This window comes from Benincasa hispida, chromosome 1 (assembly GCF_009727055.1).
Source record: "Benincasa hispida cultivar B227 chromosome 1, ASM972705v1, whole genome shotgun sequence".
NCBI lineage: Eukaryota > Viridiplantae > Streptophyta > Magnoliopsida > Cucurbitales > Cucurbitaceae > Benincasa > Benincasa hispida.
Window position 1 is genome coordinate 30657710 of NC_052349.1, and position 20336 is coordinate 30678045.

Below are 20336 nucleotides of genomic sequence, written 5' to 3' on the forward strand. Positions count from 1 at the left end.
CATCCTCAACTTCATTATGTATACTCTAGTCACTAAACAATTATTCGACGTTACTGGATTTTTTTTCAAGTTTTCACTCTCTTCTCGAATCTTTTCTAATCTAACTTAAAATATGTATTATAGAAATTAATTAGACGTTATATATATATATATATATATTTTCAACGTACCCGTATCTTAATTTTTGTAGAAATTAACGTATCGCCATATCGTATCTATATCATGTATCCATGTCTATACTTCTTAGTCTCCAACATCTTTTATACCTGCTCTTAAAACATAAAAATGTCTTCTATTTTGTCCAATATAACATCTTTTATACCAAAATGTCTTTTATTTTGTCCAATATAACATCTTTTATACCTACTCTTAAAACATAAAAATGTCTTCTATTTTGTTCAATATGAATATGACTACTAATAATAATATCCATAATTTAGTTTTGGAGTAAAAACAACTTAATTATTTATTTCATTAAAACTACTTCAATGTGCAATCATTCACGTGTTCCTAGAATGCCCCCCTGTATCTTTACAGCTGAACTTAGCAAGCCTGATCCACGGAAAACCTTGTTTAAGTTGGTGAATGTTACAACATTGGCAACCTTCATTCATTGAAAGATCAAGAATTCTCAAGTATATACAATTGAAAAATATCACCCATTACAATATATGAGGAAAGGTAAGAATAGGTACAAAGCAAAGCAGTGGCCTAAAACAACACACAGAACGTCAGGCCTCGAGTAAACTTCACTTTTAGCTACAAAGGTTTGGTGTGCAGACACCAGCATCTGGGTTTTGTTCCTTCCATATCCTTCCTGTAACCCTCAGCTTCAGTTCCTTTCTGTCCCCACCAGAGAAGAAAAGAGCCATATTTCTTTGGATAATTAATCCATCGTGACTGTCCCTGACTTTTCGATGACTATCTCTTATACTTCGTGGTGTACCTTCCCATATCAGTTTTCGCCCATATCCACCAACCTCAAGGCTGTAGCTGTAGGTTCGAGCATCATTCTCATCGCCCATGAAACGGAGGAAAGCCATATAGACTGGGGCCATGCCAAGCTGAAAAGCTTCAAAATGAAGGCAGAAATATTGACCAAAACAATGAAAAACCTGCAAAATGTAAGAAGCGCAAGCCACAAGAAACAGGATTAATCTAAAGTAAGGGGTAAGACTAGCGGAATGTCCTCAGGCTCGAAGGCCTCATTTTGATCAAACACATAACTTGGGTGGTTTTGGCATCCGTGATCATACTAGCTGCCTCGTTTGTACAGATTTGAGTGGAACACTTGAACCGCACAAGCATAAATACATGGGGATAAATGGATTTGAGTGAAACACTTGAACCGCAAAAGCATAAATACATCACTATGGATAAACGGAAACATGAAAAAAAATATATAAGAACATGTACATCTTAAACCTTTAATATCTCAAATCATATTGCTATCTTATTGCATCACTTCAAGTTGCCTCTTAAAGAAACAAACACGATCAAGGCTAAAGTTCCATAAAATAAAATAAAATGATCCATGGATCAGTACCTTTTTCACATCATCGACAAAATTTATTGTAGGTGTTTGTGCAGTGTTATAGAGTGTATGTTAAAAAGAGATCACGAGAGGTTTAGAATGCTGGAGAGAACCGAGGAAGATGTGTGGACTCTTGTTAGTGACTTCAATTAAGTTTTCAGTCTCATTTAGCTTGGGTGGAGCCTTCTTTTTTAGTTTGGCTCATTTTGTTAAGGTTGGCGACACTTCATCAAAAAAGGAAAGAAGAAGAAAAGAAAAAACAATGGAAAACCAAAAAAATTAAAAAAATAAACACAAACTTCCAGGTCCAGCATGCTTGTATTAGTGGACTTTTCATCATCTTTAGTCTTTTTTCAACTAGTTGGAGTCTTCCAATCTCCTGAGTTTCATGCAAAGGTTTGAAACCCTTGCTCACCTCTTCCCTCAATAGATACCGAGAGATATAATAGATACATAAATATTCACATAAGCATACACACATGTGCATATTAGTGTATGTTTGGGATTGATTTTAAAAGAGTTAAAATCACTTGTCATATTCAAAAGAAACACGTCTTTAATCACTAAATTAATATAATATTTCATTTCACACTTTCAAATGCAATTCTCATATCATCAAAATTGGTTTTGAATGATTGAAAGCACGTTTAAGATAGATTGTGAAAATGACAAGAGTGATTTTTAACTATTTTATAATCACTCTCATGTCTTAACTGTATCACAAGTATAAATTCAAGTGCTATCCACTTGAGAGATCAGGTGAAATGTATGAGACTTACAGTAAGCATCCAAGTGGCATTCTCCACTTCCCTTGGATTGGATTTAACATAGCGATGGTTAAATGTGCAGCCAGTGTGCATATCCACCTTATGATCATCCCTCAGATGGGCAACAAGGAAAGGAATGTCCCCAACAGCAGAGCATTCCGACCCAGCATATGGGCAACTATAGGGTCTGTAGTTGCACAAAGCCTCATGCTTAAGTTTACTGTAGTACGGGAATATCTCAGTGCACCCCAATGAATAATACTTGCAAGGCAATTCAAGTGACTCTGCCACCTTCTCCAGTGCTAAGCACCTAATATCTCCAAGCTCTTGTCTACAAGTAGGGCAACGATTATGAACCCGTGTTTTACATGTAGAACATAAGGTATGTCCATTGTGGCACTGCACCATTTTAGTTGGTCATACAGTTAACCCTCACTTACATACAATCATTGAATATATATATCAACAAACCAAATATACATCTCATGAAACGTATTAAATGTTCAAAACAATATTGGAACAAAACAAGCATCTTCTTATATCTTAAGAGCTATGATCATCCTGAGATACCAACTCGAATACTGCCAATGATACAGGAAGAAAGATAACGATAACTGCAATGATGGGAAATGATATTCTAAGAAAGCAATAGGAAACTGAAGTTTCATCAGCTTGTTAAAATCATGTTCAATTCATAACAAAACCCAAAAAATCCCCTTACAGAATAATTTAAATTTTAAGACAACCAGCATCTTATGCTAGAACAAAGGCTTTCAAGCACAAATAGAAGAAGTAATAATCTCTTAATTGTATGCCAAGTGTTAGAAAACCTTAAGAAGTAAAAGAGTTATGAGAAAACCTTCAGAAGTAAAAGAGTTATGATGGCTAATGCTCTATGGTTACTATATGATACAACATACATCGAACCAAAGATTTGCCATATTTCAGTATAATCTTAATCTAGTTCTAGACTTCACGTATCACAATTTTAAACTCAAAACAAGTCCCCATTTGACACATCCATCCAAAACAATTCACGTCCTCAAACTTCCAGCCAACATTGAATGATCAACCTTAAATAAAAACATAAACCCAGCAGGGAAAAGATAAATCAAAGGAAACTATGTCATCAAAAAAGACCTCTACCCCACCCTAGAAAATCGAAAATCAAATCAGCCCTCTCCCATTCTGTACGTGACTAGGGCAACAAGGACAAACCTGATGGATGGGAGGGTACATCGAATTGGTACAAACAGGGCACTCAAGCAATTCATGGACGCTAGTGGCGGGTGCAGTCGCAGTGGGAACTGTTATACCGCTATTGTTGTTTCCATTACGAGGCTTCGTCGCTGACAACTCTGGATGATGATGAGAATGGGAATAAGGATGAAGAGTGTGATGCAGATGGATCTCATCTTCATCGAGACCATCTGAAGATGATACACACTCAATACTATCCAAATCCATTAACAATAACACAAAATCTGCAGAAATTAAGACAACCCCACTAATCCAAAGCAAAGAATCGATCAAGATCTCAGAAACGAAATTAAGGGTTACCCCACTTGAAAATTTCACAAGATGGTGCAAATTCCGTCCTGGAAATCGTAAAGAAGGCAAAGAAGAGGTAAAGGGGTAGATCAATGGAATCGAAAGAAGCCTTTTTTACCGGAAAGATGAGGTTCTTTTCTTCGTCTCTCTACCCCCTGTGTTGTTCCTCTCTTTCCCATGTCTCTGAAGTGAGAGAGGAAGGGGAAGAGAGAGAGCGATTGAGGGTACCGTTGATTTGGCAATGGGAAGAGTAAAATTGGGAATCTCACGGCCAGAAGATTGGTTAAGAAGACAACTTTGGGATATGTGATCATCACAGTTTTATTACTAACAAAGCCCACCACGTGTTTTTATCTCCTTTTTTTCTTCATTTAATATTTCACCTTTTTTATCACTTTCAAATTCAAATTACATTCATCCATTTTACTTTTATTTTTATTTTTTGAGTTGTTTGCAATTGAAACTTTTCATTTTAATGATTTTTCTTCTTATAATTATCATCATAATTTATAATATCTATTTATGATCTATGATTATGATAATAAGGGTGTATCATTATTTTCTTTTTCTACTTTTGATTTGATTTAATAAAAATTAATTTTGAAGTTGGTGGTCCATAAATTTAAAACGTTTAATTAGTATAATTTGAACTTTTTAATTAGTCGTGGGATTCTCATAAATTTTGAATATCCTTTTAAAACATGTATGTGTCGGATTCTCACCTTAAATGTATCTTTTTTTTTCTTTTTAATTTTTTACCCTTCATTGTTTAATTATATATAGTGGTTGGTTTTAATTTTTCTAGAAAGATATTAAAAGATATCCCTTTTTACCTTTTTGCTCTTCGGTTTTTACTCTTTCTTTATTTTCATTTTGTAATTAAAATAAATCTCACTATTGTCTGTTATATAGTGGCCATTTTTATTTTCTTTTTTGTTATAGATATTAAAATTTAATTTATTTTATAAATCTCAAATTCAATATATATTATTAGACAAACAACATATAAAAATAATAAGAACTATATTAACACAAAAGGAATTCAAATTAATAAAATCAAATATGTTACATAATTTCAAATTATATTAAATTAACTATAAATTAATAAACAATTATAAAAGCATTCTTAGAAATGATGTAAACTTAAAGACATTCCGAAATAAAAATCTTATGAAAAAACATAGTCATCCAAGTATTTTTAGATATCTACAAAACAAACATAATTATCTAAAGATGTCAAACATATGTTGTTTTGAGCATCTATAATTTTGAACATCTAAAGATCCTAGTTATCTAACACCCTTAAATCTAAAATAATAGAGAACTTTATGCAACCTTTACAAGGATGGCACATACACAACTACAAAAGTGGTGTTGAAAAATATTTATCAACAGTAACCTTTAATTTTGTTACACAGTTACTTGAGCTTGTAAAATTTTTATTTATATTATATAAGAGTTTTAGACATGTCATTTTAGTAATAATAATGATGAGTCGACCTAAGCTCAGTTCAATTGATCAAAAGTTTATATTGTTATGACAACAATACATATCAACTTAAATATTTTATAGATTTATTGCAATCATCCTCAATTAATCAAATCTATTTAATTTGTCCAAGAATAAATGACAACTAATAAATTACATTAATGAGTGTATGACCTACTGGAGAACCCCAAAAAGTGCATCTAGAAATCATATTTTTCCAGAAAAACAGAAAATTCTGCACAGAAAATTCTATCTACGAGCCAAATATTCCCTAGAGATTAGGAGGTTGCAAAACGTATGGTTTACATAATAAAGACAAATCATATATATTATAGCTATTTGTAGGCGAAAAGGGAAATATTAAACTTTTCTTTTTTGACAAATTGTAAAAATCATCCCTAAAATACGATGGTAATTATAATTACGTTCAACTTTCGGTTGTTGAACCCTCATGCTTATATAAGTGTTAATATTAGATCCTCAAACTTACATAATTGTTGAATTGGTAACAATTATATAGGTTTAAGTGATCAATTTTTATCACTTGGAAGTCCAATTTTTACAATTATTTTAAGTTTGAGGGTCATATATTAACACTTGTATAAATTTGAATGTTCAATTTTTACAACTAAAAATTTGAAGGTGTAATTGCTACTATCACCATACTTTAAAAGTGATTTCTGTAATGTCCTTTTTCTTTTACAATATTGTAGGGTGAGATATCGAACTTCTGATTTTAAGGTTGATTGTATATGCTTTATGTTAGTGAGAAATATCAAACTTGAAGTAACATATAGCAAAATCTATCATATGGATATATTATACACACAAACAAAAGTTCTTAGATTCTTGATGATATAGAACAACATACAAGTTATCATGCTTGCATATCCAATATACCATATGAGTCTCCAATAATTATTCCAAAAATCACATATCCAAATTGACCAATGGACAAATATGCAAGTATACGTGTCATGCTTGTATGAATAATAGCAATGAAATTTGATGAGAAATAAAAAAGAAAAATTGAGTGACTAAAACTGAAGCAGTTACTTACGAAATAACAAAAAGAAAAGCAACAAACATACATATGGTTTATAGGAAAAATTCAGTATCACCATTCGCTGTTTACCATTAAAAAAAGAATTGAAGAATAGTATGAAACTGATGAAATAAAATATATAACATAAGAAATGAGTATAAATTATAAATCGAGGGAAGAAAAAGTCATAAAATGATACGACTGTAAGTGCTTGTAAAGCTACAAAATGATATTGTTCCCAAATGTTAACTGCATCATTGGGCACTGATAACCAAGTAAATTCTAGCTTTCCCCACCTTTTCTTCCACTTTGTAAGGTCAAAAATGGTATGTCTCCCCCAACTTGCATTATCTGAACATTAATGCTTTTCCTTCTTTTCTGTGGGGGTGTAAAATATAATGTCCTTGGGAGCTATTTCAAAAGGTTCAAAACAACTAAAGCAACTCTTGGAAATAATGATAAGCTTAGAAGATGTGGTCTTTCAATGTATCAGGACCTTGAAAATGAAAGATAGAAACTTTCTTTAGAGAAACAGTAAATCTTATGACATAATTTCCCATTTGAATTACTAATAAATGTAGACAAGTAATATGTACAACATTACAGGTATAATACATAAATTTCCATAAATGCTTGGTTACATTCCGCTGGCAACAACTGAAGGAAGATCTGCTTCACCTTCGGGTTCTGGCTCTCTTTCTGAATCCTGACTAGTTGCCTGCAAAGCGAAGGTTATCAGATTACCAAGAAGGATATATAACCTTAATGTGGATGATAACATTTATATAGCTGGATTAGACCTTTCTATGTTCTACCTTTTGTCCTGAAAGATAGCGATCCAGTGCACCCTTTCCATAAAGAATTTTGACACCAGAACCAGGGCTGTCTGACCCAACGGATTCTTCATCAACAATGACAGCATCAATTATATCCTCACCTGTTCTAACATCAGGAATCTGCAATAGATTTCAGGTGGTATGGTAGGTTAAAGCATCAGACATTGTTTGTCAAATGACTTATGCAGTAGAAAAACAGAACGATGTTGACTCAAAAGTAGATGCAGCTTATTTTTAGGTGACTAATGGCTGCCAAAGAAAAAAAAAAAAGGAAACTGTTGTTTCATTCCTTATCAACGCACAACTGTTATTTCTGCAGTGTCATTTTATCTCCAAAGCTGTCTCATCTTTGCTAATTTAATTTTCTACTCGGAAGGCCTCTCTCTCTCTCTCTCTCTCTCTTCTCCGTTAAGTTAAGGTCTATCAAAGTTTTGATTAGAGAGGCGTCTACCAAAGATTGTAAAGTAGAGTACTTTCCTACTTATTTAAGGCTTCCCCTAGGTCATAATTCCAACTAGTTATCCTTATGGAGACCTATGTAAAACGTCCAAACTCCAAAAGCATTTTATTCCTAGAAAGGGGCATTTTTCTCTATGGTAGAAGTTGGTTTTGAGAAGATCATGAGAAACTTCTTGTAGAAGTCATAACAAAGGGTGGATTTGTGAAAAGACCCATTGAATTGGGTGGGTTGGGCATGGGAAATTTGAGGCTTCCTTATTGGCCTTATTACCAAAATGGTTGCATTTTTGGAGTCGAATGCTTTCTAAAATCTTATTGTGACTTGTGAGAAAGGGGTTCTCACCTTTTTTGGGTGGGTCTTGAACTTTTGGGGCAAAAGGCATTACTGCCTTTACTTTTGTTTTTGAAACAACTTCTATTGAGAATGAACAAAACAAAGAGCATACATAAAAGGAAACCTCCTAAAGGAAAGGGCTCCCATAGGAATTACCGCTTTTACTTGGAAGCAAGTTCATCTTCTTTCCCTTCCTTTTTATTTGATAAATCTTCATTTGGGACTCAAATATTGAAGTATTGGTTGGGCTGGGTGATAGTGCCCCATATTATTTGCTTCCTCGTTTCACCCCTCCTTTTTCAAATAGAAAAAGTTCTGATTTCTTAGCTCTCTTTTCTTTGTTTGGTCAGTTTTCATTATCATCCTTGGACCATGTGTATCCCATCCCCATTCATAGACCACAACTCTTCCGAAAAGTTGCCTTCATACCTTTCAGGGTACTTTTTATTCTTCTTGCTATGGAAGATTAGAATCCCAAGAATGTAAAACTTTTCTTCTTAGCCGGTCTTCCCCGAGAGAATTAACAATAATGGTCCAACCCATAGGCATTCTTCCACACATTGTTGGGATTGAAGTGGTGTATACTTTGTAGAATAAACTCCAGTACACAATTTCAATTTAAGATCTTCTGGGGAGTGTTTAGTTCGTAACCGAGAGAGTTTCTTCATGATGGATGATCTCTGATTTCACCTGCACCTTTTTTTAAGGCCTTGGTGGAGTTTTTGGAAAGAAAATTTTAAAGGCTCTGAGAGGCTCTAGGGGAGGCTTGGTCTTTGGTCAAGTCCAATGCCTCAAAGAAGGTATGTTTCCAAGAATTTTGTAATTTTCGTTTCGATCCTATTCTCATTGATTGAAGCCCTTCTTCATATCTAGCTTATGTTTTTGTTTTGGCATCATTCATATTAGGCTATCCTTTCTTCAGCCACTTGTATTATTTACGACATACCTCATACATAGAATCCATCAATAGATTCTCTAATATTGATCGCAAACCCCGTGCTCCAGTGTTCTTTGACATTGCCTTTCTTGCTATTAATCTCAGGGCATTTTCTGTGAAGTGGAGCTTGACCTGGTGACACGTTATCCCAATATATTAGTATTTATGTCAGGGAGCAGAAGTAATAACTCTTCCAATGTAATAGGAGGAAGCATAGTATATATTGATTCTACAGATTCAAAAGCTCCAGTTTACCCTTGGAATCCAAGAAGAAAGCAAGCACAAAATAACTTACATCATTCATTTGGAACATCTTTCTGTACTGCTTTCCTAATGCATTTTTTGGCTCTGTCAAGACCTACAAATGCCAATATTCAAGCAATGCTGAGTTGGACAGATAAAATCCATAGCAATTAACATCAACAAAACTTGAGAGCTTAGAGAGATGATCAACTTATGTATGAACAAACATTAGTTTACGAACCAAATATCAGAGTACAGATCATTTCCAAAAGTAGAAACATATTATTCCCCATATCGTGCAAGTATAACATCAAGAGAATAAATTTATGGACTGAAACTACAATAAATTTGTGCAGCTAAAAGAATGTAAACTGAAACTTTAATCAACTTGTGCAGCTAGTGCTTGCCATGCAATCAGTGAATTTTGAATTTTATTCCTTAAAAATAAATTCCACAACTTGACCCGACACTGGAAATATGTGTGTGAGTGGGCATCTTGCAAAATAAATGATTTACAAGAAGAACAAGATACAACTATACCCGAACAAGTTGGTTTTCTGTCAGGGCTGACAAACTGACAAGGATTGGGAATCGACCAACAAATTCGGGTATCAACCCATATGAAATGAGATCACTACTTTCAACCTGCCAAAATATAAATCCTCGATGAAAAACAAGTAGAGAATGATTAAAAACAAGCCACAAACATGGGTTGTTATTGTTACTTATAAACTGAAAAGTGGCATGCACTTACGGTTTCTAACAGAGAAGAAGTAACCATGGCGTCTGTAACACCGCCTGCCCTCATGTTTGCACGAACTGGGGCCCCAAACCCTAAAGAAGAATCTTGGCGCCTGAATTGAGGAAAAACTTCTCTCGAGTTAAAAACTTGTGAGTAATTAGAACTGTGAGGAGTAAACTGGATTAGATATTACATGAAGATAACCTTTCTGAGATTGTTTTTTCCAAGTCAATGAAGGCACCCCCGCATATGAAAAGTATATCCTTAGTGTCAATCTGCAATGAAGCATTTCATAAAGATTACGCAAGACACCGGGATGTTCATGTGAGTCATGTGACTAAACATACAAGCCACTTATTTGCTTGTATCATTATTATAAAGAGAGATGGTTATTTCCTAAGCAGAAAAAAACATCTAGAAAAGCCCAGTGTTTTGGTTTTTTCCTTTCTAGGAAAGCAAACTTCTTAAAGGTATGGCACTACCTGGATATTTTCACCTCTGGGATGCTTTCGTGCACCCTTCTCAGGCACATTGACAATCTAGTTCAGGAAAAAAATATATATCACATATGAGCTCACCACAAACAACTAGAGAACCATAAATATAAACAATGAAGGTCTCTAATCAAAGTTAAGAACTCCGGATTTTCAGTCTCACCATCTCAATGGTTTCAATGCATCACAAGTCATTGTGGATGCTGCACATATAGAACTTCACCTACAATGAAATGTAAAACTTACCGTTCCTTCTAGCATTTTCAATAATGCCTGCTGCACGCCCTCTCCTGACACATCTCTGCTAATATTAAGGCTCTCTGCCTGGCTCATAAAAATGAAATAAAGTTATTAGGTAAAAAAAATCCACCAGTCCTTCCATAAAGGGGAAGGGAGAGATGAATAAAAGAAACGAGGAGAACCTTCTTGGTAATTTTATCAACTTCATCAATATAAACAATGCCCTGCTGTGCAGCTGCCACATTATAATCAGCAACCTGACATTTAAATACAATGAGGACAAAAAACAAGACAGAAGAATACTGATGACCAAAGCAAAAATGGGGAAAAAAAAAACACAACACAACACAACACAACAAATCTCAGAAACAAAAAGTCCAGCTGTACTCAGGTACATACCATCAGAAGTTTGTATAATATAGACTCCACATCTTCTCCAACATATCCTGCCTACACACAGCAACAAAAGGTATCCAACTAAGACGTTATAATTTCAACCAGAAAATGTAAAGGAATATCCATGACACAGCAAAGGTTCATTTACCTGTGTTAGGGTAGTTGCATCCGCAATAACAAATGGAACATTAACAAATCGTGCCAAGGTTTTGGCAAGTAGTGTTTTCCCTGTCCTTGAAACAATATTAAAGGAGAATAAGAAAAAATCATAGAAAGGTTTACAATAATTAGCGGCAATAATAGACAGCAAACAAAAACTATTTGACCTGTGTTTAATCAAGTGGTAATTAGTTAGGTTTCAGAAAAGTATCATATTTTGTCAGGCTGATTGCAATAATGAGATAAACTTTTGTAATTGGACTATCAATAGGGTTTCCATGGGGCTCAACTAAATGGAAGAATGTTATAGTTATTACACAAAGGAAGACTTACTCCTAACGATCAGTTCTCTCCAGCATGCCTACTTATTACATTTCTACTTTTCCAAATCCCTCTAAAGCATCCAGACTCAGATTACAACATGAGGCTACCTTCAGGAAAGAGTAGGCATTGATTTTGGGAGCAACATTTGGTTGGTGGGCAGCAAAGGCACTATTCAGTTCATAAGGAGAAGGGCGTTGACATTGGTAATTTTAAGAAAAAATATTGCTCCTCTCGAAATGACTTTGGATGGAGTATTCAAAATTATCAGGTATGAAAACTTAATTTCAAAAGATGTGGTTATCATTGAACTTCATTATAATCACACACTCTACAAACATGAATTAAAATGCACAATGGACACATAGTAATTACCTGAGCCTGTTGGCCCCATCAGAAGGATGTTACTTTTCTCAAGTTCCACTTTATCAACATCTGCAGCCTCAGTTTTGTTGTTAACCGTATCTCCTGTTGGCCTAGCTCACACAAGCAAAACAAAACATATAAAGGTTCTTGATATCTTCACGTCATTAAAAAGACTCAAATGTTTTATACATATTGAAAAGATAGATGCAAGAGAGGAGCTCAAGAAGAGAGAGAGCGCATCTTCTAGAAGAATTATGATGGAACTGGATTCCCGACTTGACATTGAGCTCATTGTTTCCAGTTCCCAATACGACCATCCAAAACAGTGTATCCTTTCTTTTATTAATACCAATAAGCCAAACCCATAAGACTAGGCTATGCAGGTTTTAGACTAGAAAAATGCCATGATCCGAGTACAGGCATCCAGATGTGTGCGTGTGTGTATTTGGGGAGTTACCGAGTTCAACAATTATGTAAGCCATCTAATTATCACAATCAAACTTCGCTATACAGAACAAGTAATAAAGAAAACTAGGACAATAGATACATTAGTTGTGAGCTCTAATTTCCAAGTAAAACCATTGACCACATCTAAAACTTCTCCGTACTAACTCCGCTATACTTGAAGTCAGAGGAAAAATATCTGTGATAAACAGGAAGTATCTAACATTCAAATTCACAACCTTTGTAGTGATTCATGATAGATGCGCTTGTAGTGATTGTAAACACCCACAGAGAGCACCTGCAAAAAGGGGAACAAAAAAGCACTTTCTTCGGACAATAAAATGAATGTATCTGAATGAATCAACAATGTCCAGCCCCAAACGAGTTTTTACCTTTTTAGCTCTCTCCTGACCAATCACAAACTTATCAAGCCCCTTGGCGATTTCCTTCGGGGTGGGAAAATTAGGTCCCAAACTAGAGCCACCCCAACACCCATCATTGGAGTTCGAGGAAAACCCACCACCAGAACCAGAATTGGAGCTGCCCCCGCCGCCTCCGCGACCATTCAAGCTTGAATTACTCCCACGAATCACAATCCCATCTCCAGACCACACCTCCGGCGGGTCCCCATAAGTGCTCATAAAACAACCCCTTTTGCGCAACTTGTGATTCAAGTTCTTGGTAGAATTCTGGTAAATCCTCCGATGATCGGGGGGTTGAGACCCGTTATCGACGAAGTCGCCTCTGAGTGAGACGGGCTTGAAAGAGACCAAGTGGTAAGGTGAGTTGAGAAAGAGGTCGTTGGGTTTGTTACGGTTGATGCAGTGAGAATTGGTATTGGTAGCAGCGTGAATAGAATTGGAAATACAGTGTCTACAACGAGAAAGAGTTAAGGTGGCAACTTCCTTGGAAGACCTGGACCTGAGAGCAGCGGCGGCCATGACTGAAAGTAATCAATAGGGAAATGAAAGGAAAGGGAAGAGGAAAGAACTAAATTTATTGGGTCATGGAGGATTGAAAGATGAAATCAAAGAGAGAGAATCGAAATTGGCATGGAGAAGGAAGTAAAGGAGGGAAAGAGGAAGAAGATTGAAGAAGCAGAGATAGTGTAGTAGACGGCAGAACCGCAGAGAGAAATTACGCAGCAAGATGAAGTTGTGACTTACCAGTTGCGAGGTGCGAGCGAGTCTTCAAGAATATCTACTTTGGAGGATTCCAACGAAAACGACGTCATTTTACTTGGATGACATATTCAAGTTCAACAAAAACAAGTAATCTCTCCTTTACATAAAATTATTTTCAATATGTCTTGAGAGATTTTATTTGTTAGAATACCAAAAAAAACATCATTTGGAAGGAACAAGACCCATAAGTCAATTACGGAATTCCTTTTGTCGAGAAAGAGAGCAAACTCCCCCATCGTCCAACTAACTAAACCATCAATCACCATATTTTAAGACTAATGAATGTAACTAAAAGATTTGAATCACCATTTAACTTCATCTAAGACCATCTTGATCAAGGTTGAATTAAAATCTTCTCCTAAAGTATTCGAATTGCTAGCATGCTATCAAATTCAACTAAGATCGATGTGTTGAGAATCTAACTAATGGACCACAAATCCTCTGCAGTCACCCATATTTTTATGAGCTTTTAAGCTAATAGCAAATTTAACTTAAAATAGTATCAACTTGTTGACCCATAATTTGGGGGTCGTGGTTCTTCTGAGCCTTTTATCTCAAAATTAGGCCCTCTAGAATTGGTTGGCCCATCTTATTGTAATCAATCTGAGTATAGGTGGGCCTCTTTATTTTGCTTAATCCATCCAATTGTTTCCTTTGCTAAAAAAAATGATAGCTAAAATCACATGGTAAGGTATTGAGAGTTCATGTGTTGGCTCATATGTTGTTTATATTTTGTTGATTGTTTGTCTTTATTGGAAAGAATTATTAATCTTGTGAAGAGTTGTCTGTTAGGGTTCTGTCCTATCTGGTCAAATACAACTCATTTGTTAGGATTTTTATACGGATGGCCTCATTTGGGAGGCCCAAATGAAAAATGGCCACTTGTAGAGAAAGTAATGGAAAGTGGTCTTACCGATCCTCGATGGCTCGTCACACGTTCCTCGGTACACGGTTGCTTGATACCCAGCTTAATGGTCACTCGATATGACTATAATCGACACATGTATACTCGATCATATCCACATCATACGCGATACTCGGTTACTTTATACTTGATTCTTTTGAATTCTTAACCCGTTTAAAGGCGTTTGAAGTCCATTATTTTACCACTTTCGACGAGCTCAGACTATTCTCTCTATTCGTCTGATTGAACATTCTTCTACGACAACACCTCCACACTCAAAACTCGACTATCTCTGCATTAAGTAACATTCTTCTCCTTGTTTATATTTTGGTATCATTCACTCAAAACTCAACTATCTCTACATCAAGTAACATTCTTCTCTTTGTTTGTATTTTGGCATCATTCACTCGAAACTCCATTATATCTACATCAGGTAAGATTCTTCTCCTTGTTTGTATTTTGGCATCATTCACTCAAAACTGACTATCTCAGCATCATGTTCCTCAATATGTTCTTATATGTTACTAGATACTCGATCGACACGATTTCCAATTTTGTTTTCATATATTGCATATTTGGCTGGACTTCAAGTTCGTTTTGTTTCGATTTTCATATTTTTGTTATTTCAGACCATCTAGAGTTTAGGGTTTGAGTTGGATAATGCATGAAGGTGGAAAATCAAATTGAATGCTCGATAATCGACCATCTAGTCACTTGTAATGTAACGAGTAAGGGACACCATGTAGCTGTTGGGATTGGTGTCCTAATTCTCCCGATGGTCTCGTAGTTTGTAAACATTTTGTTCACATTGTTATTAATAAAATAAATGTTATTTTATTTGCATTTACTCATATCCAATAAACTAAGATCCGTGGTTATTTCATGTAACTTAAGCATGTATGTGAGACATACAAGTGGATCATGTCTTAAGTAATAACCTAAATGGTCTGTAATATAAAGATAAAGGAGGGATATACATTTCACTAAAATGACCATATTGTATAAGACCGGACCACAAAATGATTAGTCTCTTTATATAATGTCATTGATAATTGAGATTTACATTTCACTAAAATGACCATATTGTTGGGATTGGTGTCCTAATTCTCCTGGAGCCTTGTTGTTTTGTAAAGATACACATTGTTCAACGAATAAAATAAGTGTTATTTAATTTTGGCATTTACTCATATCCAATAAACAAAGCTCTTTGGTTATCTTATGTGAACTTAAGCATGTATATGTGATATATAAGTGGATCATGCCTTAAGTGATAACCTAAATAGGTCTGTAGTATAAGGATTAAGGTGGGATACCTGATCTTGGTGACACTACGGATACGACCCACTTTGTAGAGATTCAAGTGTTGTAAACTACTACAGATGGTAGATCCTGACCACTCATGTGGAGACATGCGAGTAGAGGTATCCTATACAAAGAGTTTGTATAAGACCTGGACCACGAGATGATTAGACTCTGTATATAACACCGTTGATACTAGAGACTTACATCTCACCTAAACAACCATAGGTGACACGACTTCAATCCTGAGTGTTTTGGGAACTCCTACCTTTGAGAGCGGTCATTTGATTAGTATGGGTGAGAGTGACTAGATTTCCAACTCAACATGCCTACCTTTTGACTTGTCTGATTTGAGAGCTGAGAACTTAATCCACAAGATGGAATTCACTCCTTTTCCGAAGTAGGGATAAGTAGAGAGATTTCTTCCTTAAGGTCCGGGGCTTTAACATAGTGGCCATGGCTTCTCTTTGGAAGAGAAAACTCAGTCATAGTAGAACTATGACTTATGTTCATTGGAGGGATCAGTGATACTTAAAGAGGCAGGTGTAACTATAGGGGTATAACGGTTATTGGCCCAGCTGTACTTACGAGCGATTTGTGAAGGGTTGTCGCACTGCTCGTTGGTTAAGATGGACACATAATATATCTGTGGTAAGGAGAGTTCAGCTGTCGGTCTTTAGTGGAGTGCCTGACAATTAACGAATGGTGGATCCCGTGACTAAAGAGTTTAGTCAATTATTCACATACCGTTGGAGCTTCGAGCTACAGGTCCATGAGGTCCCCTTGGTAGCTCAATAGATCCAGTTGAGGATCAGTTCTTGATGTTGGTTTGAAATGTTCAAATTGACAAGAGGTATTTTGATTATATATGATATAACCGGTTTGATGTATGAGATACATCTAGTGGATGATTGATGTAAATAAGATTTACATTAAGTACCATGGAATAGTAAAAGAACTATGGTTTATATGTTTCATGAGATGAAATATTAAAACTATAGGTTATAAATATAGTATGATAAGTTGGTTATCATTTTTGTTTATAATAATATTAATTATTGGATAATTAATTCTTTTTCTTTTAAATAACCAAAGTAGTGGGTGATTATTGAATCATGGTAACCGTGAGTTTAAAAGGAAAATGGTTTTCCTATTTTGAAAAGAAGTTTTACAAAATTTTCGTAAAAAGGTTTTGAGTTCTCTCTCTCGCGCAAAAGAAACTCACGTAGTCATCAAGTAAATACAAATTTATTAGACGACGGCTGGGCGAGCTAAACGATTGTGCAGTATTTACTAAACGATCACATAGTTTTGCTAGACAATTGCTTGCCCAAAGTAAACGATCGTGTAGTGTCTGTAGGCGACAAACAGAGCTAAACGATGAACTAAACGATCGCATAGCTTTTGCTAGACGATCGCTTAGCTTTATCTAAACGATTGGGCATCGACCTATGTAAACCCCGAACTCTAGGTTTCCTAGATAAGCATGTTTAGCCAAAGGAATGTCATATTATATATTTATTATCATGTTTGTCTGTAGAAGTTACGATGGAAGGGAAGGAAAAACATACTAAATGAGGGGTGATGTGGCAGTTAATCCTTGAACTTTGAAGGCGGTGGGAAGTTTTTGGAAGAAGAACTTCAAAAGCATGGTTTCGATAATTGATATGAGCAAATTTTAGTAAAATTAGTGCCACTCAAAAACTGAGGGAAGTTAGTTTGTGAGGTTGTCTTACCGGAGGAAGTTTGCACAAGGAGAAGAACAATAAGTGAAGAAAGAACAGAGGAGGCAGAATCTTGGGTTAATCAGGGCCCGAGGTGAAGATTGAAAGTTCCAGGCCAAACTAGAAGGAATTCTTAGCTGATATTTTAAGGTACGAAAGTTAACTCAATTCTAAACAAGTTTGTAGAAGGAAGTTTCTTGAAAAGAGCTTTGACTTTCGAGTTATGAATTTTTAAAGTTGAAACAGGGAAACGGTGCATAAGCAGACAGCTGCTTGGGTTGAACGAACAACCAATTCACCGTGGGAGTTATAGCGAGATGGGGGATGAGGATCTCCCTTATAGAGGAAATCTCGCTGGTATCGCTCTAGAGAATCTCACCAATCTCGCTCTAGAAGGAAATCTCGCTAGGAATTGGGGTGAGTATCGCTATGATGAAATTTGCTAGGAAAAGCCTGATCTCGCTCTAGAGGATCTCGCTAGTATTGCTCTAGAGGATCTCGCTAGCATCGCTCTAGAGGATCTCACTAGCATCGCTTAGGGGGATCTCGCTAGCATCGCTCAGGAGGATCTCGCTGACCTCGTTCAGGGGCATCTTGCCAGTAAAGCTATCTATGTTGATGAAAGTTCTCTCAATAAATGAATTAATTGAGGTATTTTACTAAGAATTCTAAGTAGTTTAATCGGGAATTATATCTTTTCAGGCCAAGAAGAGCTAGGGGAAGCGTACAAACCATTAAAAGCCTGACGAACGGTGAGTGACTAAGTAAACTTAAGGTTTCCAATACTCATGCATATATGATCAAGTAAAGCACAGTGATATTAATGATGAAATTATACTTCCTCAAGCAACATTGGTGGGAGAATAACTTAATGCATGTTTCTGGCTTGTATGTGTGTAACATAGGCCAAGGTATGTCATATAACCATTACAAAAGCTATGTTCTTATTTTGATATATGCTTCCTAGAGGAAGGCTATGGGAGAATGAGTTCTTGTGTAAATAAGTGGCAATGGAACAGTTCTTGTGTAAATAATAGGCAATGGAACTTAATTTGATGTTACAAAATACACATTTAATACCGAAAGACATTTGAGAAGATATCTAACCAATTTGGTATCGAAAGACATTTGAGAAGGTACCTGGCCAATTTGATACTGAAGGATATTTGAGAAGGTATCTGGCCAATTTGATACCGAAGGACATTTGAGAAGGTATCTCAGTAGCTCGATACTAAAGGACAAATTTGAGAAGGTACCTGAGCAGAAGTACCAAAGATATGATGGTACTTAGTATGGCCACGTGCACGTAGGCAGATATGAATGAGAGGCCAAAATATGGGTCTCTTGGTCGGTAATAAACATTGGGAGCTAGAGTATTTAGGCTCATTCTCAACTAGGAAATAATGATGTTTGACGATATCTAAGAATGATGTAAAGTTACATTTAGTGACAATTGCTTGAAACACTCATTAATATATTTACATGTTTGTAGTAATGTAATGCATAATGTTATACGATGTTATAGTCACTCATTGGGCTTTAAGCTCACAGAACCTCTGTGTTTTCCCTTCTCAGGTAGCGGTCAGTTTTCTCAAGGTTGATTCTGCTGCTGCTTGCCACTGAAAGACTCGGCTTATTAAGAAGACTTAGGTTGATGACCTGTTTATGTACACATGTTTCGAGAGGAACTAGGGCTTCTTTAAGAACGTTTGGGCCATCTATGAATATTTTTCTGTAAAAGTAATGTCTTGGCTGTATGCATGTATTTATGTAATCTTTGTAGAACCTTAAAGGCGGTTTTTTGTATGCATATATTACTAATGTTTTCAGCAGGTTGGTATTTAGATTAGAAAACTTGGGTGGTGGGTTCTGGCAGTAGGGCTAGTAACTACCACGGTCATATCTTCTTCCAAATTAAAAGGGTAATCTGGGTGGGGGTATGACAAGTTGGTATCAGAGCATAAGATTTTGGGAATGAGAGGGGAAGTTCATGCATAAGTCTAAGTCTCTAAGTGTGAGTCCTTAACATGTGTACATTGATTTAGGTGAAATGCCGAGGCAATGTGGCAGACCGAGTAAGTAGACAGGTGGCAGGAATTCTGACCCTACCAATAGGGGCCCGAAGGTTGGAGAGAACCCACCGGGTGGCAAAAAGAAGGTGAATGATTCAGTAGGTCAGGAAATGATGTCTGAGGGAGAGTCTAGTACCCCCTAGGCAAAGGCAAATTCTCGGCTAGAAGATGTAGTTTTTGATAGGATAGTGCAGAGATTAGCAGCCAGTATGGGCTCTGTACGAGTTGACCCAGAGAAGAAATATGGTATTGAGAGGTTTAAAGCCCTAGGGTCTGTGACATTTGAAGGTACAACAGATCCGTCTGAAGCTGAGTTATGGCTCAATGTAGTTGAAAAATATTTCAATGTTATGAGTTATCTAGAGGACAGGAAAGTAGGATTAGCCACCTTTCTACTACAGAAAGGAGCAGAGAAATGGTGGTAAGTGATATCTGCTAGACGAGCCAGTACAGATGCGATGTTATGGCATGAGTTCAAGAAGGCCTTTGAAGATAAGTATTACCCCAGCTCGTTCCGAGATGCAAAAAGGGATGAGTTCCTCAGATTAACATAGGGAACGATGTCGGTGGCAGAATATGAGCAGAAGTTTACAGAGTTGTCACAGTATGCTCTGCCGATTATTACTGAGGAAAGAGATAGATGCAGGAAATTTGAACAAGGTTTGAGGAAAGAAATTAGAACTCTGATGACGTCTACGGTTAATTGGCTAGATTTTAACCAGTTAGTAGAAACAGCAATACGAGTCGAGCGGAGTTTGGCAGATGTTGAGCAGTTGCCAAGAGGCAGTGAGGCCGT

At 36.1% G+C, this 20336-nt stretch overlaps 2 protein-coding genes across 3 annotated transcripts; both read right to left on the reverse strand.

The window, feature by feature from the left end:
• Positions 1–572: 572 nt before the first annotated feature.
• On the reverse strand, positions 573–4132 carry LOC120081017 (E3 ubiquitin-protein ligase SINAT5). The gene is made up of 3 exons (XM_039035700.1): positions 3520–4132; positions 2314–2700; positions 573–1115 (listed from the first exon to the last, which is right to left on the reverse strand). Exons 1-3 carry the CDS (start codon positions 3766–3768, stop codon positions 756–758), a joined length of 996 nt encoding a protein of 331 aa, XP_038891628.1. The 5' UTR covers positions 3769–4132; the 3' UTR covers positions 573–755.
• A 2668-nt stretch (positions 4133–6800) lies between these two features.
• On the reverse strand, positions 6801–13539 carry LOC120081481 (CLP protease regulatory subunit CLPX1, mitochondrial). 2 transcript variants are annotated; one of them, XM_039036394.1, is made up of 15 exons: positions 12750–13539; positions 12597–12655; positions 11923–12023; positions 11216–11295; positions 11071–11121; positions 10854–10928; positions 10678–10755; positions 10420–10476; positions 10142–10212; positions 9950–10049; positions 9736–9840; positions 9248–9310; positions 8962–9084; positions 7202–7342; positions 6801–7104 (listed from the first exon to the last, which is right to left on the reverse strand). In XM_039036394.1, exons 1-15 carry the CDS (start codon positions 13296–13298, stop codon positions 7024–7026), a joined length of 1734 nt encoding a protein of 577 aa, XP_038892322.1. In that variant the 5' UTR covers positions 13299–13539; the 3' UTR covers positions 6801–7023. The 2 variants fall into 2 exon arrangements, with proteins under 2 accessions (XP_038892322.1, XP_038892333.1); XM_039036405.1 differs by lacking the exon at positions 9736–9840.
• Positions 13540–20336: the final 6797 nt, after the last annotated feature.

What these genes read in the sequence shown, in the direction of transcription:
- LOC120081017 (XM_039035700.1), bottom strand. Translation starts at nt 3,768, where the DNA reads ATGGATTTGGATAGTATTGAGTGTGTATCATCTTCAGATGGTCTCGAT. An exon ending in TGTACCCTCCCATCCATCAG is followed by an intron (nt 2,701 to 3,519) that starts GTTTGTCCTTGT and finishes AAAATGGTGCAG; the next exon opens with TGCCACAATGGACATACCTT. An exon ending in ATGCCACTTGGATGCTTACT is followed by an intron (nt 1,116 to 2,313) that starts GTAAGTCTCATA and finishes TACATTTTGCAG; the next exon opens with GTTTTTCATTGTTTTGGTCA.
- LOC120081481 (XM_039036394.1), bottom strand. Translation starts at nt 13,298, where the DNA reads ATGGCCGCCGCTGCTCTCAGGTCCAGGTCTTCCAAGGAAGTTGCCACC. An exon ending in CAGAAAACCAACTTGTTCGG is followed by an intron (nt 9,311 to 9,735) that starts GTATAGTTGTAT and finishes TGGCATTTGTAG; the next exon opens with GTCTTGACAGAGCCAAAAAA. An exon ending in GCTATCTTTCAGGACAAAAG is followed by an intron (nt 7,105 to 7,201) that starts GTAGAACATAGA and finishes TTCGCTTTGCAG; the next exon opens with GCAACTAGTCAGGATTCAGA.